Source organism: Gymnogyps californianus, chromosome 2 (genome assembly GCF_018139145.2).
Source record: "Gymnogyps californianus isolate 813 chromosome 2, ASM1813914v2, whole genome shotgun sequence".
NCBI classification, from domain to species: domain Eukaryota; kingdom Metazoa; phylum Chordata; class Aves; order Accipitriformes; family Cathartidae; genus Gymnogyps; species Gymnogyps californianus.
In genome coordinates, this window is record NC_059472.1 from 63,089,517 (window position 1) to 63,107,198 (window position 17,682).

General features: G+C 38.9%; 1 protein-coding gene across 1 annotated transcript in view; it reads right to left on the reverse strand.

The window, feature by feature from the left end:
- NETO1 (neuropilin and tolloid like 1) overlaps positions 1–16,593 on the reverse strand; it is a 68,087-nt gene extending 51,494 nt beyond the window's left edge. Inside the window, exons 1-4 of the mRNA XM_050892298.1 lie at positions 16,566–16,593; positions 12,884–12,937; positions 11,126–11,263; positions 2,316–2,564 (exon numbers count right to left, since the gene is read on the reverse strand). Of these exons, the coding sequence (XP_050748255.1) occupies positions 2,316–2,564; positions 11,126–11,263; positions 12,884–12,937; positions 16,566–16,593 (469 nt within the window). The remainder of the gene's footprint in view (positions 1–2,315; positions 2,565–11,125; positions 11,264–12,883; positions 12,938–16,565) is intronic.
- Positions 16,594–17,682: the final 1,089 nt, after the last annotated feature.

Genomic DNA, 17,682 nt, shown 5'->3' on the forward strand with positions numbered 1-17,682 from the left:
AGCAAACCAGAGCCTCCATCAAGATATCAAATGCAAAAGCTGCAGCTGAGGAACATTTCAGGGGTGGGTGGGGACCACACAGCTGGGGAACATCAAAGATTGCTGGTACTAAAGAAATAGCTCTGTTGTGCTTGTCACTGGGATGGGGAAAGTCTTCTATGCAGGCTGCAGTTGGGCAGTGTGCTGCTTGTGCCTAGTGAGATGAATGCAACAAACTGCATCTCCCCTGAGTGTTCAGCTACCCTAGACACCAATAGTTTCCAAATGAGTCTTTGCTTTGGATCATTTTCTTGATGTTCTTTAAAGACAAGTTAGCTGAAAATTTTCTTCTAATCTCTCCTTTGTTCATAATTTAATTTCAGAAGTTGTCACTAGCCAAGATGGATCTAGATGGTTTAGGTGATAATTTCTGGAGGCAATTCCTCTCTACGCTACTCTTTTATACACTCTTGAAAGCCACCACTCTTTTTGATGAGTTGACAGTGACCCTTCCCGCTGCACACATTTGGACAGCCGATCTCAAAATGTCAAGCCTTATCCATGCCTACATAATAAAAGACTGGTCAAGTAATCATGTGGAATGAGAACTGCTTCCTGTTACTGGTGATCAAGGAGGCAGCAATGCTGTTTTGCACTTGACAGATTAATCATATTCTCATTTTGGCCAATATTCCTAGAAACCGTCTATCATTTGCAGAGGTTCCTATTAAAATCTATGGAAGAGAAGGAAAAAAGAAAAAAGAAAGAAGAAAGAAAAAAGAAAAAAGACATAGCTATTCCATCTGAAGTCTGGAATAATTTATGCTGCTATAGCAATTTACCAGCATTGATCTCTGTGTAGAATTTCACCTTACATCAGTAGAAAAGGAACGAGGATAAAACATGGTCCATTAAATTGTTTTTCACTTGAGAGTTTTTTAGACAGAATAAGCTGAAGATTGTGCTATGAACATTTTTTCAACCATAATACATAACCCTTTGAAACAAGGACATGAAATCTAAAGCAAAGAACTTTTGGCAAAGTTGGGGAGGAAAATGGCAAAAGCCCACAGAGCCATGGTATATGAGAAATACAAATTCAACTCACTTTTCAGAGACAAGGATGTGTGGATACAGTAAAATTTCGTCCATTGTCTTTGCATTTACAATAGATACATATATCTAGCTATCAGGCTATTTGCTACAGAAATTCTGTGTTCTGTTGCTGTTTGAACCTTCTAAATATGTTTACCCTCTGGAAGACAGTATCTTTGACTTAAAAGAAAATTGAACTATGCTGGGTAATTTTATAACTACTTTCCTTGCATTAGGGAAAGAAAACCGCATAGATGAACATTCAGGTAGTCCTGCTATCTTCTGTGATGCTAGTGGAATAACTAAGCAAGCAGAATTTTGGGCCAGTTAATTTTAGCAGATATTCTAAAGAATATTGTTCCACCTAATACAACAATTTAGCTGAAACAATAGTGACATAATTGACAAAATTACATAATAATTACAGTGGTTTAGAGCGAGCTACATTAAGGTATGATGCATCACTCAATACATAAGAAGGTACAGAACTACGTCAAGTCCAGCAGTGCAGTGCAGTATAGTGTAGCTGCAGGCAAAAATGAAATTTAAAATCAGCAATCTTTTATTAATAAGTGGGGGGAGGAGGGGAATTAATGGAAAGTATGACTATGAATTTTGTTTTACTTCAATTAATTAAATTTAAAAAGTGACAAAGAATAATTGTACAATTACAATTAAGATTTACATCTTTTTTAGAAAAAATATTTAATACATTTTACTATTTGAACCTCACACTTCCTCTGGCAATACTTGTAATAGTTTGCTTTATTGAGAAGGGAGAACTATTCGTCTCCTCAGCTGGGGAAATGATTGGTGAAGTGGAAAACCAATGATGGAATTTTCTGAGATAATTACATTTTTTTATTAGAATACTTTAACAATGATCATTTTGAAAGAAAAGCTGCACAGTGTAACAATCAAGCATAAAACACATAAATTCCCATGAAACATTTTGAATTATTTTCTATAATAGAATTCAATTGAAAACAATTCTTTTAAAAATTGCAGAGGCTGAATATATGCATCTTGGACAAAGCTGTGTTGAAAATTTCTTCCTTGAATAAGCCTTACTTGTTATGCAAAAGAGATATACCCTCTAGCATTTTCCTATCTGTTAATGCTTTCCTTGATAATAAACATAGTCCCAGTTATAGATATTATTCAACAGCACAATTATACATCATTAGCAAAGCTACTATGCTAAGCTTTTTCTATCAAAAATTGTGACGGTTTGTACTCACCAGGTGTAAAATTATACCGAGCAGAAAACCCGATAGATTCCAGCTCACCATCAGCAAAAAATTTAATCCATAGGAATCTGCCACTGGATTTTATCATAGGTGGATTTTGCTGTCCACAGAAACGTCCAATGATTGGGGAAAAGCCAAAAGGTCCATCTCGTACTTCAATATGGTCAAATTTACACTCCCAAGAAGGCTCTATGGAATATTTTTCATCAAAGTGTAGTTCAATGCATTGTCTAGGAGCAGCTAAAGATGAAAAGAAAATTAACTTATTATTTTGTAAACCAAGACCCTTCAAACATAAAACAAAATTAAAGAAAATCAAATATATCAATTTTGTATGCATCTTAACGTTTTGCTTGAAAACTTGTTTGAAAATTAGTACACCTATATTTTTATAAATTTTACACCATCAGCTTACTTGTCTATTCTTTTCCTTTAAAAAAGTGCTCATGACATCAGTTCTTAGCAAAACTAAGAGAGATGTCTATGATGTAAAGCAAAATACAGTTTAGGAACAATTGGTTCAAACACAAAATCTTTCTAAGAAACTTATGCATCTAGAAAACCAGGATTTTCTTATATTTGGGGGGGGAAATGTTAATCAGAATACTTTTTTACCTAATGCTCACAAAGGTGAAGAAAAAACTGATCAGAACTGTGTAAGAAGGACAAGTTCTGTTCCTATATGTACTGCAGTCAACGACAAGCTTGAGTGTAATTGCTTATATTCAGAATTACTTATCATCTCATTTGAAACATAAGGACAAGTGTAGTGAATTCTCACTTAAGAAACTAGATAAGGATGAAGCAAAATTAACGTCTAACTAAAAAGCAAATAGTATTCTACTGAAAACCTTGAAGAAACTTTATAGTGGTCACTTAATTAGACATAAAAATCATCTTTATTCATAGATACTAAGGCTAGTGGCAGTCAGAATGATCTCTAAAACAAATATTCCCTGGCATCTCCTATATAAAGCAAAATAGTTACTGGTTGAACTATAGTATTTTCTTAAAAGGAGAAAAAAAATCATGATTTTTGTCTACAGGTTTTAACAGATGCAGTGTCCCTGGGGTGCGCTGTTCCTACGCTTAATCCTGTCCACAGCAAAAAATGTATGCCTTCAGTGTCTAGATTGTGGTGCGATACAGCCTTTTGCTGACAAAGCCTTCTGCTAAGACAAGGGTTTGTTGTGTTACTGCCTGCTGTATCTCTCATGGGATCATGTCCTACACTTTATACATATTAGAAGAGGTTGAAATTGCTATGAGCTTTGCCTGAGTTAGTTACCATTCTTTTCACGTGAAAACATGCAAGATCGAACTCCCAGCTGAGTGCATAAGCTTAATATGGAAACTGCTGCCACTCCAGCAGTCAGTATCCTTCCATTTCTTTCCTCAGGAATAATAGGGAAACTATCAATGCGACCAGAACCTAGATCTTGTATGTATTTTGAAATGTTTTAAATTCAAACTTTTGGGATGAGCTCATTACTCACATAAGAAGGCAGACTATTTAAAATGAACTAAATAAAAAGACATTAGGTAAATCTTATAAACTTTACATAAGAGCACACAGTCAGATCCCATTTACAACTATTTCATGTAAATAAATACAGCCTCATTTTATAAGAAGCATTGAAGAAGTTAATAAAGCACGTTATTTGAGAAGAAAGATTATTTTAATAGCTTTACTTTCAATGTTAATATAATTGGGTGATTGATATTTATTGAAATATTTAATTTAACGTAAGAAATAATCCTGATCTACTGTTCTCAATTTGGAGAAATTCACATTTAGGGAAGTACACTATTGACTTGTTATTTATACCAATTTACAGGAAATTTGTGATCTTTGTGCCCACACAAATTCAATAGCAAAATCAAAACCTAAAACTTTACGTATAATTGCACCAAATTCACAGTCCATGGAAATGAAACTACTTTGAAAGTATGAAAAAAACTACAAAATTAAAATCAGATAATAAAGCTTGTAAAGAAGATCTTATTAATGCTGCCGTTGGTGAGGTCTGAAGACCAAAGCAGATCTTTTAGACTATAGTAAAAGACTGAATAACTGGAAGACACCCTTGATTAATTTTGTTCAGATGTTTCTACCCTTGACTTCACATATTTATAACAAATATTGATTTAAACTTAACTAAGCAATACTAGGGCAGAAGAGAGCAATCAGCACGTTTCAATCTGGGATCATATTTTGTATGCTCTTATTCCATTTAAGGAGATTTGTTGAGAACTACTCATCATTCACCTGGGGACTGCAGAGTCAGGTATCAGAAACTCCATCCTGACAATGCTTCAGGTAATCTTAAGAATGCTCATTAAGGCTTGAAAATCTTATATACTTACTATTCAAATATTATGTTATTAACCTACCTAAAGTTTATTGTAATGTTTTAATGTTGCAAACTAGATATGAAGATGAATTCTGCTAGTACTGTCAGTGTCAGACACCATCATACCACAGTGTATGGCTTCTCTGCTTTCCACGGCAACGAAGAGATACCTGCTTCAAAAATGGCTTATGCCATTAACATAACCCATTTGTTCTTTATCAACTTCCTGTGTTAGGCCTTCACTACTCTAGTTCATACCAAGATGAGGCTTACAAGTGCTGGCCCATAGTTAAATCCTTAACAGGTCTTCTCTGAATCCAAGACTCATGTAACATATGATAAAATTGGGCATGAGGCGCCCTCTGAGTTATAGCTTAGTCATTCAATATGATTTTTGGTGTTGAAAAGGAGCCCTAAAGCCAATTATAGCCTCAGTATAATATAAAAGGAGTCTTTGTCGGTAAAAGAGAATCAGACCTACAGAGTTACACATGAGATCTATTGACTCGGTGAAAGCACGGCCTGTTAAAAAAGAACTGCACAATTTCCACAACCTCCATGTGGCGCTCTGAATCTCACATTGCAAACTGGTTTTACGATCAGAATATTGCTATAGTTTACTCTTCTCTGCTTTTTTTTATTTTTCAACAAAGTCAAGATGAGGCTTTTCCTAGTGAAGCTCAGTTCTTGCTATAGGATCAGAGAGAATCACATCAGCTCAAGGAGTGCTCAAGAAAGAGTTTCTGCTTTCCCCCAAAGCTCCCATGGATAGAGGCTGCTCCGCTTTAAGAATGGAGCATTGACTATTCATTAGCACCATTTCTCCACTGCTACACAAAACAAGGCTGGGGAATGAGTTTGGGGGCTGGACCACTGACCGTTCACACTCCTGAAATGTTAAAACCAACTCCTGGCATCATTGTGGCCATGCCAGTCAGAACTGCCAAAACCTGTTCTTAGGCATGATGTTGTGGTTTGCATCAGTCAAGGACCATTCACAGCAAGCAGTTTGTATCTGTACTCTTGACTGGGAAAGTGAAAGGAGTTAATCTGTACATTTGTGATTGTGCCTGTCAGCCTTAAGGCCAGTGAACATCTCCTGACCTGTTTTAGGTATTAGTATAGGTACTGCCTGTGTCCCAGCCTGCTCTGCAATCTAGTCCAAACAGGACAAGGTCCTTTCTCCTAACTCTCCCGAGGAATGCAACACTTTGTGTTTCTATAACTGTGAGGACTGTGGTGATCACAAAAGATTGGGCTAAGGGAGGAAGGGATGCTATAACACACGTCCATGCACCTTTTCATCGTGTGCTTTTAAATGCACCTCTGTGCTTATCTTGTATGATATTTAGAGTTAAAGGTTAAATATTTTGTTTGCAATAATCTACCTAAGAAACAAAATTATTCAAATCTTCCTGGAAATGACCATAAGGGATGAAAACACACAATTTAAACTCCCAACTTTAACTTCCTTCTAGCAAAAAAGGTATCATTTCAGACTTATACTCCAGCTTTAGCAAAGAGTTTCTTTGCCAAACGCAAGCTAGAACAAGCAGGTAATGTATAAATACACATCTTGTGCCACAGCTTTTGGAACAAAGTGTGTGCAAATGTGGTCACAGTAAAACTTACAGAAATACAGTGAGAACAAGTCCAGAATAATGACTAATAATAATGTATGTATAGCTACAGAAAAACAAAACAAAACAAAGAAAAAGCCCAGAATATGCAATTCTTACAGACTGGATTGGAATCTGGTCATCTAATCAGAAAAGGAGGGATGGAATGGTCATTTCTGGTATCCTTATTCACAGGTAAAGCCCATTCACATCTTCAGAACTTTTTCTGTGGCTACAATGTCAGGAAAAGTTGTTGTCCAGTCCAAATGAAATATATTGAAGCTGTCTCATAAAATGATTTTACTTCAAATCTTAAAAAACTTCCATATTTAGCTTCCAATTCTCTTTCTTCAAAAATGTTTAATAACATGGAAAGACTACTTAATGCTTGCATGTCTTGTCATATTTTTCATCTAATTATTTTACACAAGTGCTGCCTTGAGATTTTACATTCAATGAAAAAAAGGGCATTGGGTTCCAACTTGTGGTAGAAGAACAGTTGCAGCAAAAACACACAATGAAGGTTTTAATTCTGATCAGCTTCTAAGTCTGTGTAACTGACAGCTGAAGGTAAGCAAAAAATCTGTTTCAATTTACCAGACTGCATGGAAATGAGACATTGAACTCAACACCTACCGCTATCTATCTGAGCTGCTACAGTACTAATAGTTTTCAATAATCCTTGGTCTTTCTGGTTGTCCAGCTATTATTGATAAGAAAGCCACCTATATCCTCCTTTTAAAAAAGGATTCTTTCCTTGTTTTGATGAAAACTTTTTGAACACAAAAATCACTGTGAAATACAAAAGGACTTTGAGCAGAGATTTTTTCATACAGTGATACGTGACCATTTGCTAATACCTGTGAAATATCGAGGATTAAAGAGTTTAATGGTCTTTAGTGAAAACATGGAAGACCTTCAAGAGAGCTAACTCTAAATGTCCACAAACATATAAAGTAGATTTATTACACATCTCCGTAAAGCAATACTAGTCCATACCTATATCTATAAATAAGCATTTAATTATTAAAAATTGAAGAATGGATAAAATCTTACAAGTATTTCACTTACAGGATTTCCAAACCAATTCTTAAGATATATTGTGTAAAGTATGACTATCCCGCTCCCTAAATAAACAAACAAAAGCCTTTGCTCCTACAAAATCTCCTGTGCAAATTTCCCTTTGGAGCACACATGCCAAATTTTCTGCAGTCTGACAAAGGCTAATGCTGCCACTGCTGCGGGTGTTCTGGGCAGCTGTGTATTTTGCCAGGTTAGAGTCATGAATATGCGAAAGGGGTGAAATTGGGCCCAACAGGGAATTTAATGTGTACACTCAGCTATTTCCTACATTTTCTAAATGCCCAATAAGACTGAAAGAAAAAAAAAGAACAAATTCTCAATGCATTTTGAAAAGCAGATGGGATTCACCAGAAGCTCCTCTATAGCATAATAATTTTTGTATTGAGTCCATGACTTCTGGATGACCTAAAGGATTTCTTTTAGAAAGGCATCCAATCTGGACTTTAAAGTTCCTAGTTGTTCCAATAGTTAATTATCATTACTACTAAAATAGAATAAAAGAAAAAAAAAACAGAAAAGAAAAAGAAACTTCTAGCTGTTTGATCTGCTTACGCATTTGACTGCTAGGATAGAAGCCTCTGCAGTCAGAAATTCTCTTCTCTCTTAGAAACTCACAGTCTATGATCATGGCAATTTTTGCCAGCTCCTTTACTTCACCAAAGTAATTTTGAAATGATAAAAGGCTTGCATACATTTGAGATGAGCTACAATGTGGGGGAAAAAATTGTATCATGAGATGGAATTCAGTTTTATTACAACACACTACATGCTGAAGTCCTCACTCAAGTCCACTAAAGTCAGTAGGAGTTGTGTTTGAGAGAAGCCATCAGAATTTGCCCTAGATTGTGTTTGATAGCAAAAAACGAAGGAACGAAAGCAAGCAGGCAGGAAGGAACCTGGTGACTCATATATGTATTTAAACTCACATCATACAACTGTCAGTATGGTATATACAGTCCTGGTATGCTGAACTCTCTAAGACACACAAAGTGGAGATAGCAATGTGGGAATGCTATTATGGATATTATCGACAGTCCCCCTAGTTTGGTACTTGATATTCAACAGCAGCCAGAAGCTATTTGAAGCGTATTGGAATCTCAGTAATAAATACAGGAATAAGATGCATGTGGAGATGTTTCTGTCTTACTCTAAAATTGAATGGATGTTTATGTCCTGGATTAGCGAGGATTATCCACTCCATAGATTGTTATCTGACCTCAAAGATACTGCTATTAGTAAAATAGTTAATCCTTTTTTTTGCAGTCCTTTAACTTCCATATCTTATGCCAATGAGTTCCACAGAATATAAAAGATATGGGGAAAAGTTTTCACCTGCTAGCCTTCTTTATCATTTTCTGCCATTTTTATATGTTGTAAAAATAATAAATATGGACAAATAATTGACTGTAATTACAAAATAATATTTGTTGTCCCTCAGTGTTTCTCCTTTTGCCTTTTTTGAAAACTGCCACTTTTAAAAATGTCATTGCTCAGACATCTTACTACATCTCTATTTATTTTTGTGACATTTTTCAGACATGACTATTCCTGATCTTTTTAGAAGGTAGAAATAGACACAGGGAGATCAGAGCTGAAAATGTTGTGCAATATGCATGGTTCTCATCAAATTATATACTGATAGAGCCACTATCATCATGGGTTTTAAAATACCCACTTGCAACCCAAACTGTTGATTATGGCTGGATAGGAAGCAGAAAATATCAGTGTCGTAAGAAATTATGTGCAACTGCTTTTTGCCAGATTGATTTTTCCCGTAAAATATAACAAGGTGTCTGTTGAGTTCAGATTACTCTTTTTTACTATACATTGCTCCAAACTTGTCAACGTGGAATTTAATCTTCATCACAGAAGTTGGTTGACTAAATCTTTCCTTCCTAAATTGTTCTTAGACATTTCCAATTTGAGCTATTCTAAATCAGGTTATTTCAACAGCGTATTTTGCCACCTTTTAACTTATTAACTATATTTTTATAAGTACTTAATTACTATAATAAAGACAAAGGTCTTTACAATAAAGGGCTTTCGTGCACCTTCTTACTAAGAGGAGGAACACCTTATGGCCTGAGATACTGGATTGGGGTTTACAAAAATGGTCATATTTTATTTTTTTTCCACACCCTTTCTCTTTAATGATAAAACATCTCTCTGTGTTTCAGATCCTTGAAGATAAAATAGGCTTACTTCTTCCCAGGCTCACAGGAATGTTAGAAAGATAATTTGATCAATATATGCAAAAAGACCTGGATGTAGCAACATAAGTGTAACAAAAAATATAATGCTTAGTACATATTGAACATATACATTTATCGTTTTGTTTTTTTTTTTATTTTAAATCAATTACTAAACTATGAAAGAACTTAAATGTTTACTATACATCTGCTTAAATTTCAGACTCAAGTAGGAAGACTCGACAAGCATAAATTTTCTGTAAAGGGCTTGTTTGATTTCATGATTTATAATCACCTCTTTACTTCTGACTTCAGTCAGGTTACATAGCACTAAAGTGGAATTCAGAGATCTCAGTCATTATGCTGTGAATTTTTTTCCTAAAAAATACATACAACATTTACTATCCATCATTTCCCTGGAAGGTTTTTATGAAATATATTTCTTTTAGTAACTCAGCACTGGATTTGGAAAGACAGACTAGTTTCTAAAAGGGCCTAGTGGGGGGTTCTAAAGCAGCTAATTCAATTTGAATCAGCTATACACCTTTGGAAATCTCTCTTGGTACTACCTCATCTTTAGTAAGATAAATATTTCTGTAATTCCTTGCTCCATCATTTGTAGTTAATAATTCTGTCCAACCAAGCATGGATAGAACAAGCGTCAGTGTTGTATTCTGTATGTATTCACAACTCATGAATGAATCTTCTTGGTTCCAACGGCTTACCATTCTGTACTTGATTCATCTTTTCTGCTACTAAGCTCTGACAGTATCTAATCTCTATTACTTTCCACAGATTCATTTTCACAACAATCCCTTCAACATCCGTTGTGCCGAGACTGATGAAAAGAAACCACATAACTTGCTTGTAATACACCTCTAGTCTTTCTTACATGACCTCCATGCCTGCAACTGTCTGTTCTTCTAAAACTGTGTCTTACAGCTCTTTGGTGTTAATGTTTATTCCTTTCCAGTTTTGTTTCGGTTTTGGGGTTTTTTTCATTTATTTTCATTTCTCATGAACAATTGGATGGAAAATAATTTTCACACTCGCTATATGGATACTTTCTCTATGACTTTCTTTACTGTACTTTGCCTAGCTATGCTTGTTGTCCCTGATTCAGTTATGATAAGTTTAAAATATCTATATGAAAGTCAAAAGCATTTTCATTTCCTGTGTTCACCTTTTTCACTCATTTTAAAATATTCTTTCTTCTGTCATGTTACAGCATTTTAAGTTCTATTCATTCTCTGAATATCCTGAAATAAATTATACTGTGTTTATTACTACGTGCGTGCATACTTACCACCTGGACTAATGTATGAGTGATGTCAGGAAATAAATCAAGTGTTTTCCAGTATTTCTTGTTATGGTCTAGAAAATTTTTAAATAAATTTAAAAAAAAAAGTACAGAGAGAGCTTCTCTAAACCTTGTGTCTTGAAAAGTTTCATCATGATCATATAGGCTTTACCTTCTCTTCACATATAATAAAATAAAAGATTTTTTTTTTTTAATACAGTTGATGATAGAATATAAAGATTCTTCGGCTGGTCACCTTCTATAATGTAGACGCACTCTCTGTCAGGAGGATACTTGTTGGGGTAATTGGGAGAAGTGAAGATGCCTCCTTCTGCATATTTTGTCCAAGTTCCACACTGCACTGGTTTCTGTCCTTCGGAAGTAGTTTGCTTTTCTGTGAAATGATCACATTAAGCGTTATACAATTAGCTCACAAATTATTATGTCCCTATGACACTTAGAATTCTCTTACAGAATAAAACAGTCCCTTCTGTCAGCAGCCTCAGCTTTTTTCTATTGAGACTAAGATTATGATCATTGACCTGGGGGAAAACGAGGCTGTTCTTTAGGGGTACAAACATACAATTCTTACTCAAAACATTTTTTCAAAGCAGAGAAGAGGCTTGGCTGTCTAGGGAAAGACATATTTATATTGCTTTTTAAATAATAACTTTGTAGGGAAAGCACTTGCTCAAGAAATGGCAGACGTGTTTCCCACTCATATATCTCAAAAGGCTCAAGCATGTGCTCTATCAGCAAGCTATGTGCCTTAATACAGGAATATATTGGAGTCGCAAAATCAAGGAAAAAAACACAGAATTGTGATAGAATGTACAAGTTGTTTCACATTCGCAGCAGCTTGACTTTGTATTCACTGGACAGAGACAGATGGGGGAATTCCTGGATTCTGGTTCATAGATTATTTTTATCTTGCTGTTTGCTGTAAAATTAATAAGAAGCTCTGAGGCCAGGAATCACAGCCCAGAACTTTCCTCCTCCTAGGTGAATCATCAGAGGGCAGAGTCAGACCTTCTTGTTTGATTTCTTCCTAGCCCTGAAACTCTTGCACTCCTTTCTGTACATTGGTAGAGAGCCTGAAGACAAAGGTTTGAGTCTGTTCAGGCTGAATAAGATGAAGGATCACTTCCTGGGCATCATGCTTTAAGAAGTAGGCTAAAGTAAGATAGATTCTTTGGAGGGAAAAATACCTAGGCTGGTATTAAAAGGAAGGATAGCAGATTCTAGACCTCAAACAGGTGTCTGAAGAGGACTCCTGTGTTTTGCTCCAAATGAGGTATCTATATCCAAGGAATGTCTCATCTAACTTAAGCTTCTGATGTGTAGAGCCGAGTTGTTTGAGGCTCCCTCTTATAATCAATGGAGGGAGACAGGCACATTCCAAGGATGATTTTAACCACCTGAGATCTGTCTTATGCTCTGCAAGCATTTCTCTTTCCTCCTGGTCTCTATCCAAGCTGAGTGCGACATGGATCCAAATTTCCTGAAATGAATTCAGGCCTGCAGGGACTGAGTATTCAGGCACAAGTTCAGGCACACACTGTGCTTAGCAAGTCTCCATGCTTGACTGTCACCACACTTAGCATCCAGGGCTTTTAAGAACCTCTTTCTATCCCCACCCTGCACAAATGCACCCATGATACCCAATTTCAGATTTTGAATTCTACTTCAACAAGCAAAAAGATCTCAAGCATAGGTAGCTCAGTGCCCAAACTGGACTTCCCAATTTGAAAGTGGGGGCACTTCACAGTCTTTAGTTAGAGTCAGGCTGAGTCTTTAGTTAGATCTAGCTGTGGCTCAGGTCACTAACTTGTTAAAAAAAGTACCACTGGTTTTTTGTGTGTGTACAGGCACACTAATACTCAAAACAAATGAAAAAAGGACAGACACTGGAAGTAGGTGAACTACTAAAAATTTCAAGAACTAAACTAACAACTCAAATCCATACTTTGGACTCTGATATAATGTCTGAAAAAAATGTCTGAAGTTTACATACCTGTTCCTTTTTTGGTTGCCCCAGACAAATGTAGGATGATTAGACTTGCTACAACTGAAAGAGAAATACACATTAGAAATCACAGTGTGATAGTGCCTGCAATCGAATCAATTGTAAACATCTATCTTAGAAGAATACAAATTAAATAGAATTACTGTAAAAAAAAGGTTTCATGCTTACTTGCATCTTTAAATTGCACATTTTGTATAAACAAGTTTCTTTGTGATCTGTCCTTGTAAGTATTTATCTTTGTAAATGTATCCAATTAAAGAGGAGATCTTTTGGGTTTAAAACAAAATCCCCAGGCACTGATGTTTCCCTCGTATTTTTTTTCTTTTTTTAATATTAGAGAAAAACATTTTACCAATATTTATTTATATAATCATAGCTTGGGCCAGTAATAGAAAAGCGGCTGCTTTTAACAGAGGGAGACAAAGGCCTGCTAAGTTTCAGTGCCACTGGACTCACTAATGTCTCTTGCTATGGCATAATAAAATCTGAAAATGAGTACTGGGAGTACGAAAGAAGTGTGGGGTTGGGTTTTTCACATCCATCAAAGCATTTGCAAATCCCCAGTGAAGTAAATTATTGTGTGTGCTTAACAGTCTCATTAATCTAGTTTGTTTGACTTGTAGAGAGGGTGTTGCTTTGTGCTGCAGTGAATCTGCAGCCCATTTTACAAATAGAAATCTCCTATCTCCAACTGTGATAGGATAGCTATGCCTCTTGGGAACAAATGTGACCTTTCTGAGATGGACTTCAACCTGGAGATAATTCCTGAGTTTCTGGGAGTTTCTGAATATAACATTTTAGCTAGAAAAGGCTAAGAGGCAAACACTTAGGCCAGTCATAATGAGACTGCTTTGGAAGATCAAAGTGACTAGCTAGCTACCTGATGAAGAAATCATGCGCTGATGATAGCATTTTCTTGTCATCACCCATATCTTCTTTGGTTATTGGAGAAAGTGGGATACCAAGAGCATAAGAGAACAGATCCATCAGTTCTTGGAGTGCTTGGGGTTTTGACCCCAGCTAGTTTGGCGTTAAGCCCAGACATAGTGCCCAGACTGCACTGAAGTTAAAGTGGAGATGAAGTTGCGTGTTTGTTCTGAGTATTTTGGATCAATCAGCTGCCATTCGTATTGTTGACTATCATAAGGAAGTGATGGACCTGTGGTCTTTAACAAATGTTATTGAATGGCATTCTTTTCTCTTCTTATCCCCAAGAGACACCAAAAGTCATCATGGACTAGTAACTAGCTACCTAAATGATCCTTTCAAGGATGATGCTTTTGTCATTTTCAGCTTTTATACTGCAAATTGTGTGCAGTTTTTACCCTGAAGGAAGCCAGTCTCCATATTTCCAGTATTCTGATGACATTGAGATCTCTATTTCTATGCCTTTGACTCCTCCCGTGTGACAGAGGGTTTGAGGCATGGATGATGGCTACCTTATTAAGCAGGGAAAGGCTGAAGTCCTGGGAAAATGAAGGCTTGGCAGCATATTCACTATTTCTTGGTCAGGCTCACAGCCCCTGTGTCTTTTTGAATCCCCCAGCTAACAGAGACAGATGTTGGCAGAGCTGGTAGTTAAAAACTCTTCTGTGTCATGAGCATTCAGTGAGAACATTACATCTTCTGCTCGGATCTGAATGCTACCCAACCATTCATGCCCTTACTCTCCTCAGGGATGGATTCTGGAAATATGTGCTAGCTGGGACTCTGCCTGCCGGCTGTGTCAGAATCTGAAGGCAATGCAGGATTTGCCCATTTACTAAGTTGCTCATTTACTTTAGCTGTGTTTCATGCAGTGAACATACTGCATCTATGCCTGTAATCCTCACCAGTCAAAACCCAATTTCTCAATAGTGTAACGTGGATTGGTGTTAGAATATGGAGCCAGCTGCCGGCGTTCTTTCTGCCCACAAATTTATGGAAGCTAGAATAGGATGCACAACAGCCAAACCAACCTCATGTGAGAAATGTTTCTTCTTAGGCAATTAATAACAATTCATATCTGATCCTTACAGGTTCATTTCAAGCACCGTTACCAATTAGCTCTCCCCTCCTTTTCTATATGGAAAAAATTCAAGTTCAGAGAAGTAAAGAGAGTTGGTCCAAGTCACAGAGATATTATTACCAAGATGACAGAAAAAACACAGGTCTTTTCAATTCCAGCTGTAACTGCTAGAAAGGATGCTTCCAAGTCACAGAGTTATTCCAAAGCAGGGAGCTATACTAACATATCGTCAGGTCAGTATTGATTATTAATAAGGAGTCAAAATAATCCTTGATAATAAAATGTAATAGACAAGAAGAGACTAAGAGACTAAGTTTGTTCTGGACATATCATATCTAACATTTGGATAGAAGAAGTGAAATACTTCTCCCATATTTGGGAGAAAGCCTCTTGATTTAGTGGCGTTAACACAGCATCACCAAAAGCTGTATGTTGCCAGAAAGTAATTAAAATTATGGGCTTTATGGGAAAAGATAACACAATATTTTTTTCGTAGGCAGTCAAGGTAGTCCATTTTATTCTATGACCCCTTGCCTTGTTCTTTCTCAAGCCACAGAAAAAGAACAGTGCTTCTTATAGAGAAGGGGAAAAAAAAAAAAAAAGACGACCCCAGAGACTAATCATGCAACCTTCACTCACTGAAAACTGTCACTTGGAAAGCTTTGACAGTACGGCAACAATATTGTGATTATCTGGGTTTGGGAATTATTTTAAAGAAGTTTCCACCACATTTCTTGTTGCACTCTCTCTGTCTTCCTCCTCCCCCTTTCCCTCCTAATCACGGGTGTAATTATAATCATGCTTTCTAGTGCCACTCTGATTACGCATCTTTGCATCTTTTTGGATCTCTGCATTTTTCCATTACAAGCTGTACATTAAGAGATTTATCTCTTGGCCAGGCAGCTTTTTGGAGAATGTAATTTGGCATAGACGTGGCTTAGCCTAGCGAAGAGTTGTTGGACAAGCAATACCTGGCCTTAGCGCTGCTATTTTACAGGTGTGGGCGTAGAGAGAGGTGCGGGAAGGAACTGTGGCCAGTCAAGCCCCTTCAGCAGAGCGGACCCTCTGCAAAACGGAGGCGGGAGAGGGGGTCCCATCCACGCAGCCTGAGGCCCCTGGGGGTCTTCGACGAATAAGTGCTACATTTCGGTGCCTCCCTGCTGCTCCTGGAGGATTTCGCCCGCGGGTGCCGCCCCCGCCCCGCAGCCCTCCGGGATCCGCGCCCGCTGTGGCCGCCCCCGCCGCGGCGTTCGGCGCTGCCCCGCGCCCCCTCGCCCCTGGCTCCCCCCCGGTTCGAGCCCCGGCTGGGGCCGCACCGCACCGCCGCGGACAGCGGGGGCCGTTCCCCTCTCTCTCCCCTGTCAAGCCCAAAGCCATCAGCCGCGTCGCGCCCAGGTGAAAACCTCCAGCCCGCAGGAGCGTGTGTGCCCCCCCCCCCCGCCCCACAGCGCTGACACACACCGGCTCCCCTCCGCTGCACCGCGGAGTGGTGGGGAAGGGGGTGTTGTGTGTGCGTGGGGGGAGTTTACCCCCACGCCGCGGAGGTCTGGGCGTCCCGTTAGGCTAGTTGTGGAGGCAGCGGAGGGCAGGAGCCCGTGCGCGGCGGCGGAGCTCAGCCGGGGGGGGGGGGGGGGGGGGGGGCGGGAAAGGGGAGATACTCACTGTGAAAGAAGCTGCGCCCATGGGTCATGTCTGTTCCTTACACAAGGGGCTTCGGTCTCCACTAATTCCATTTAGATACGGGAGGACTTCCAGTGGCGGGGAGAGGATGGAAGTAGGAAAAGAAGAAAAAAAAAAAAAATCCCGAAGCCCACACACAGCAGAGCGGAGCAGCCCTTCCTCTCACTCGCTCTCCCTCGCCGCCTTCAAATAATCACCGCCGGCTCAATCCCATCACACCCGAGCTATCATCAGCACCACCATAAGCGTTGCATCGCGGCGGCGGGCAAGGCGGCGGCGGCGGCGGCGGCCCGCGCATCCAGGTGCCGGCGGGCGGCGGCGGCGGGGCGAGCCGAGCCCCTAGTCACCAGTTTCATACAAAACCAAAAGCAGATCGAAGCATTTCCTGCAGGACTCCGAGCCCAGCGACTTCCAGCCCTTCGGCTTCTTTTGATGCATTGAAGAAGGGATTAATGGGTCCGTCATCAGCTCCCTGTGCTTGCTCCTCTGAAGGGGTGGGGGCGGGCGGGAGGGAACCCAAAGAGGAGGGGTGGGGGGGAAGAAAGATTTACCAAATAGGGGATTTAGTCATATTTGTGTGCAATGCGATCCTTATTAGAGAAGAAATCCTCTAAAATCGAACAAATCCATTTTTGCAAAACCCTGTCCCTGCGCGTAGCATAGTATCAAGTGGTAGAAGCAGCAAGAGGCTGAAGACACATTGCACCGTCTGAAATCCTCTCGGGAATGGATGGAGCGAGATAGAGATGGATGAGGATAGAGAGATGTCCCCTCACTTCTCCAGTCCAGGGCGAGAAGCAGAAGAAAACCCTGGAGACTCTTCCATTCATTCAGTGCAGGGGAAGGGGAGGGGAAGGGCGGGAGGGTGGCAGTGATGGGGAAAGAATGATTTCAAAACTGGGAAAGGAAGAGTAAGACGAGAGGGACCGTTTCCCCTCCCCTAATCAGTTCATGGATCAGCCAAAATGCTCATGAGTTCCTCCTTGAACTGCACCTGCCAAAGGGAAATTGAAAAGATTTTCCCCCTTGAGAGACGACTTCTCCATTTACACGCCCCCCCACACGCACGCACACAGACACGCACAGACACGCACACACA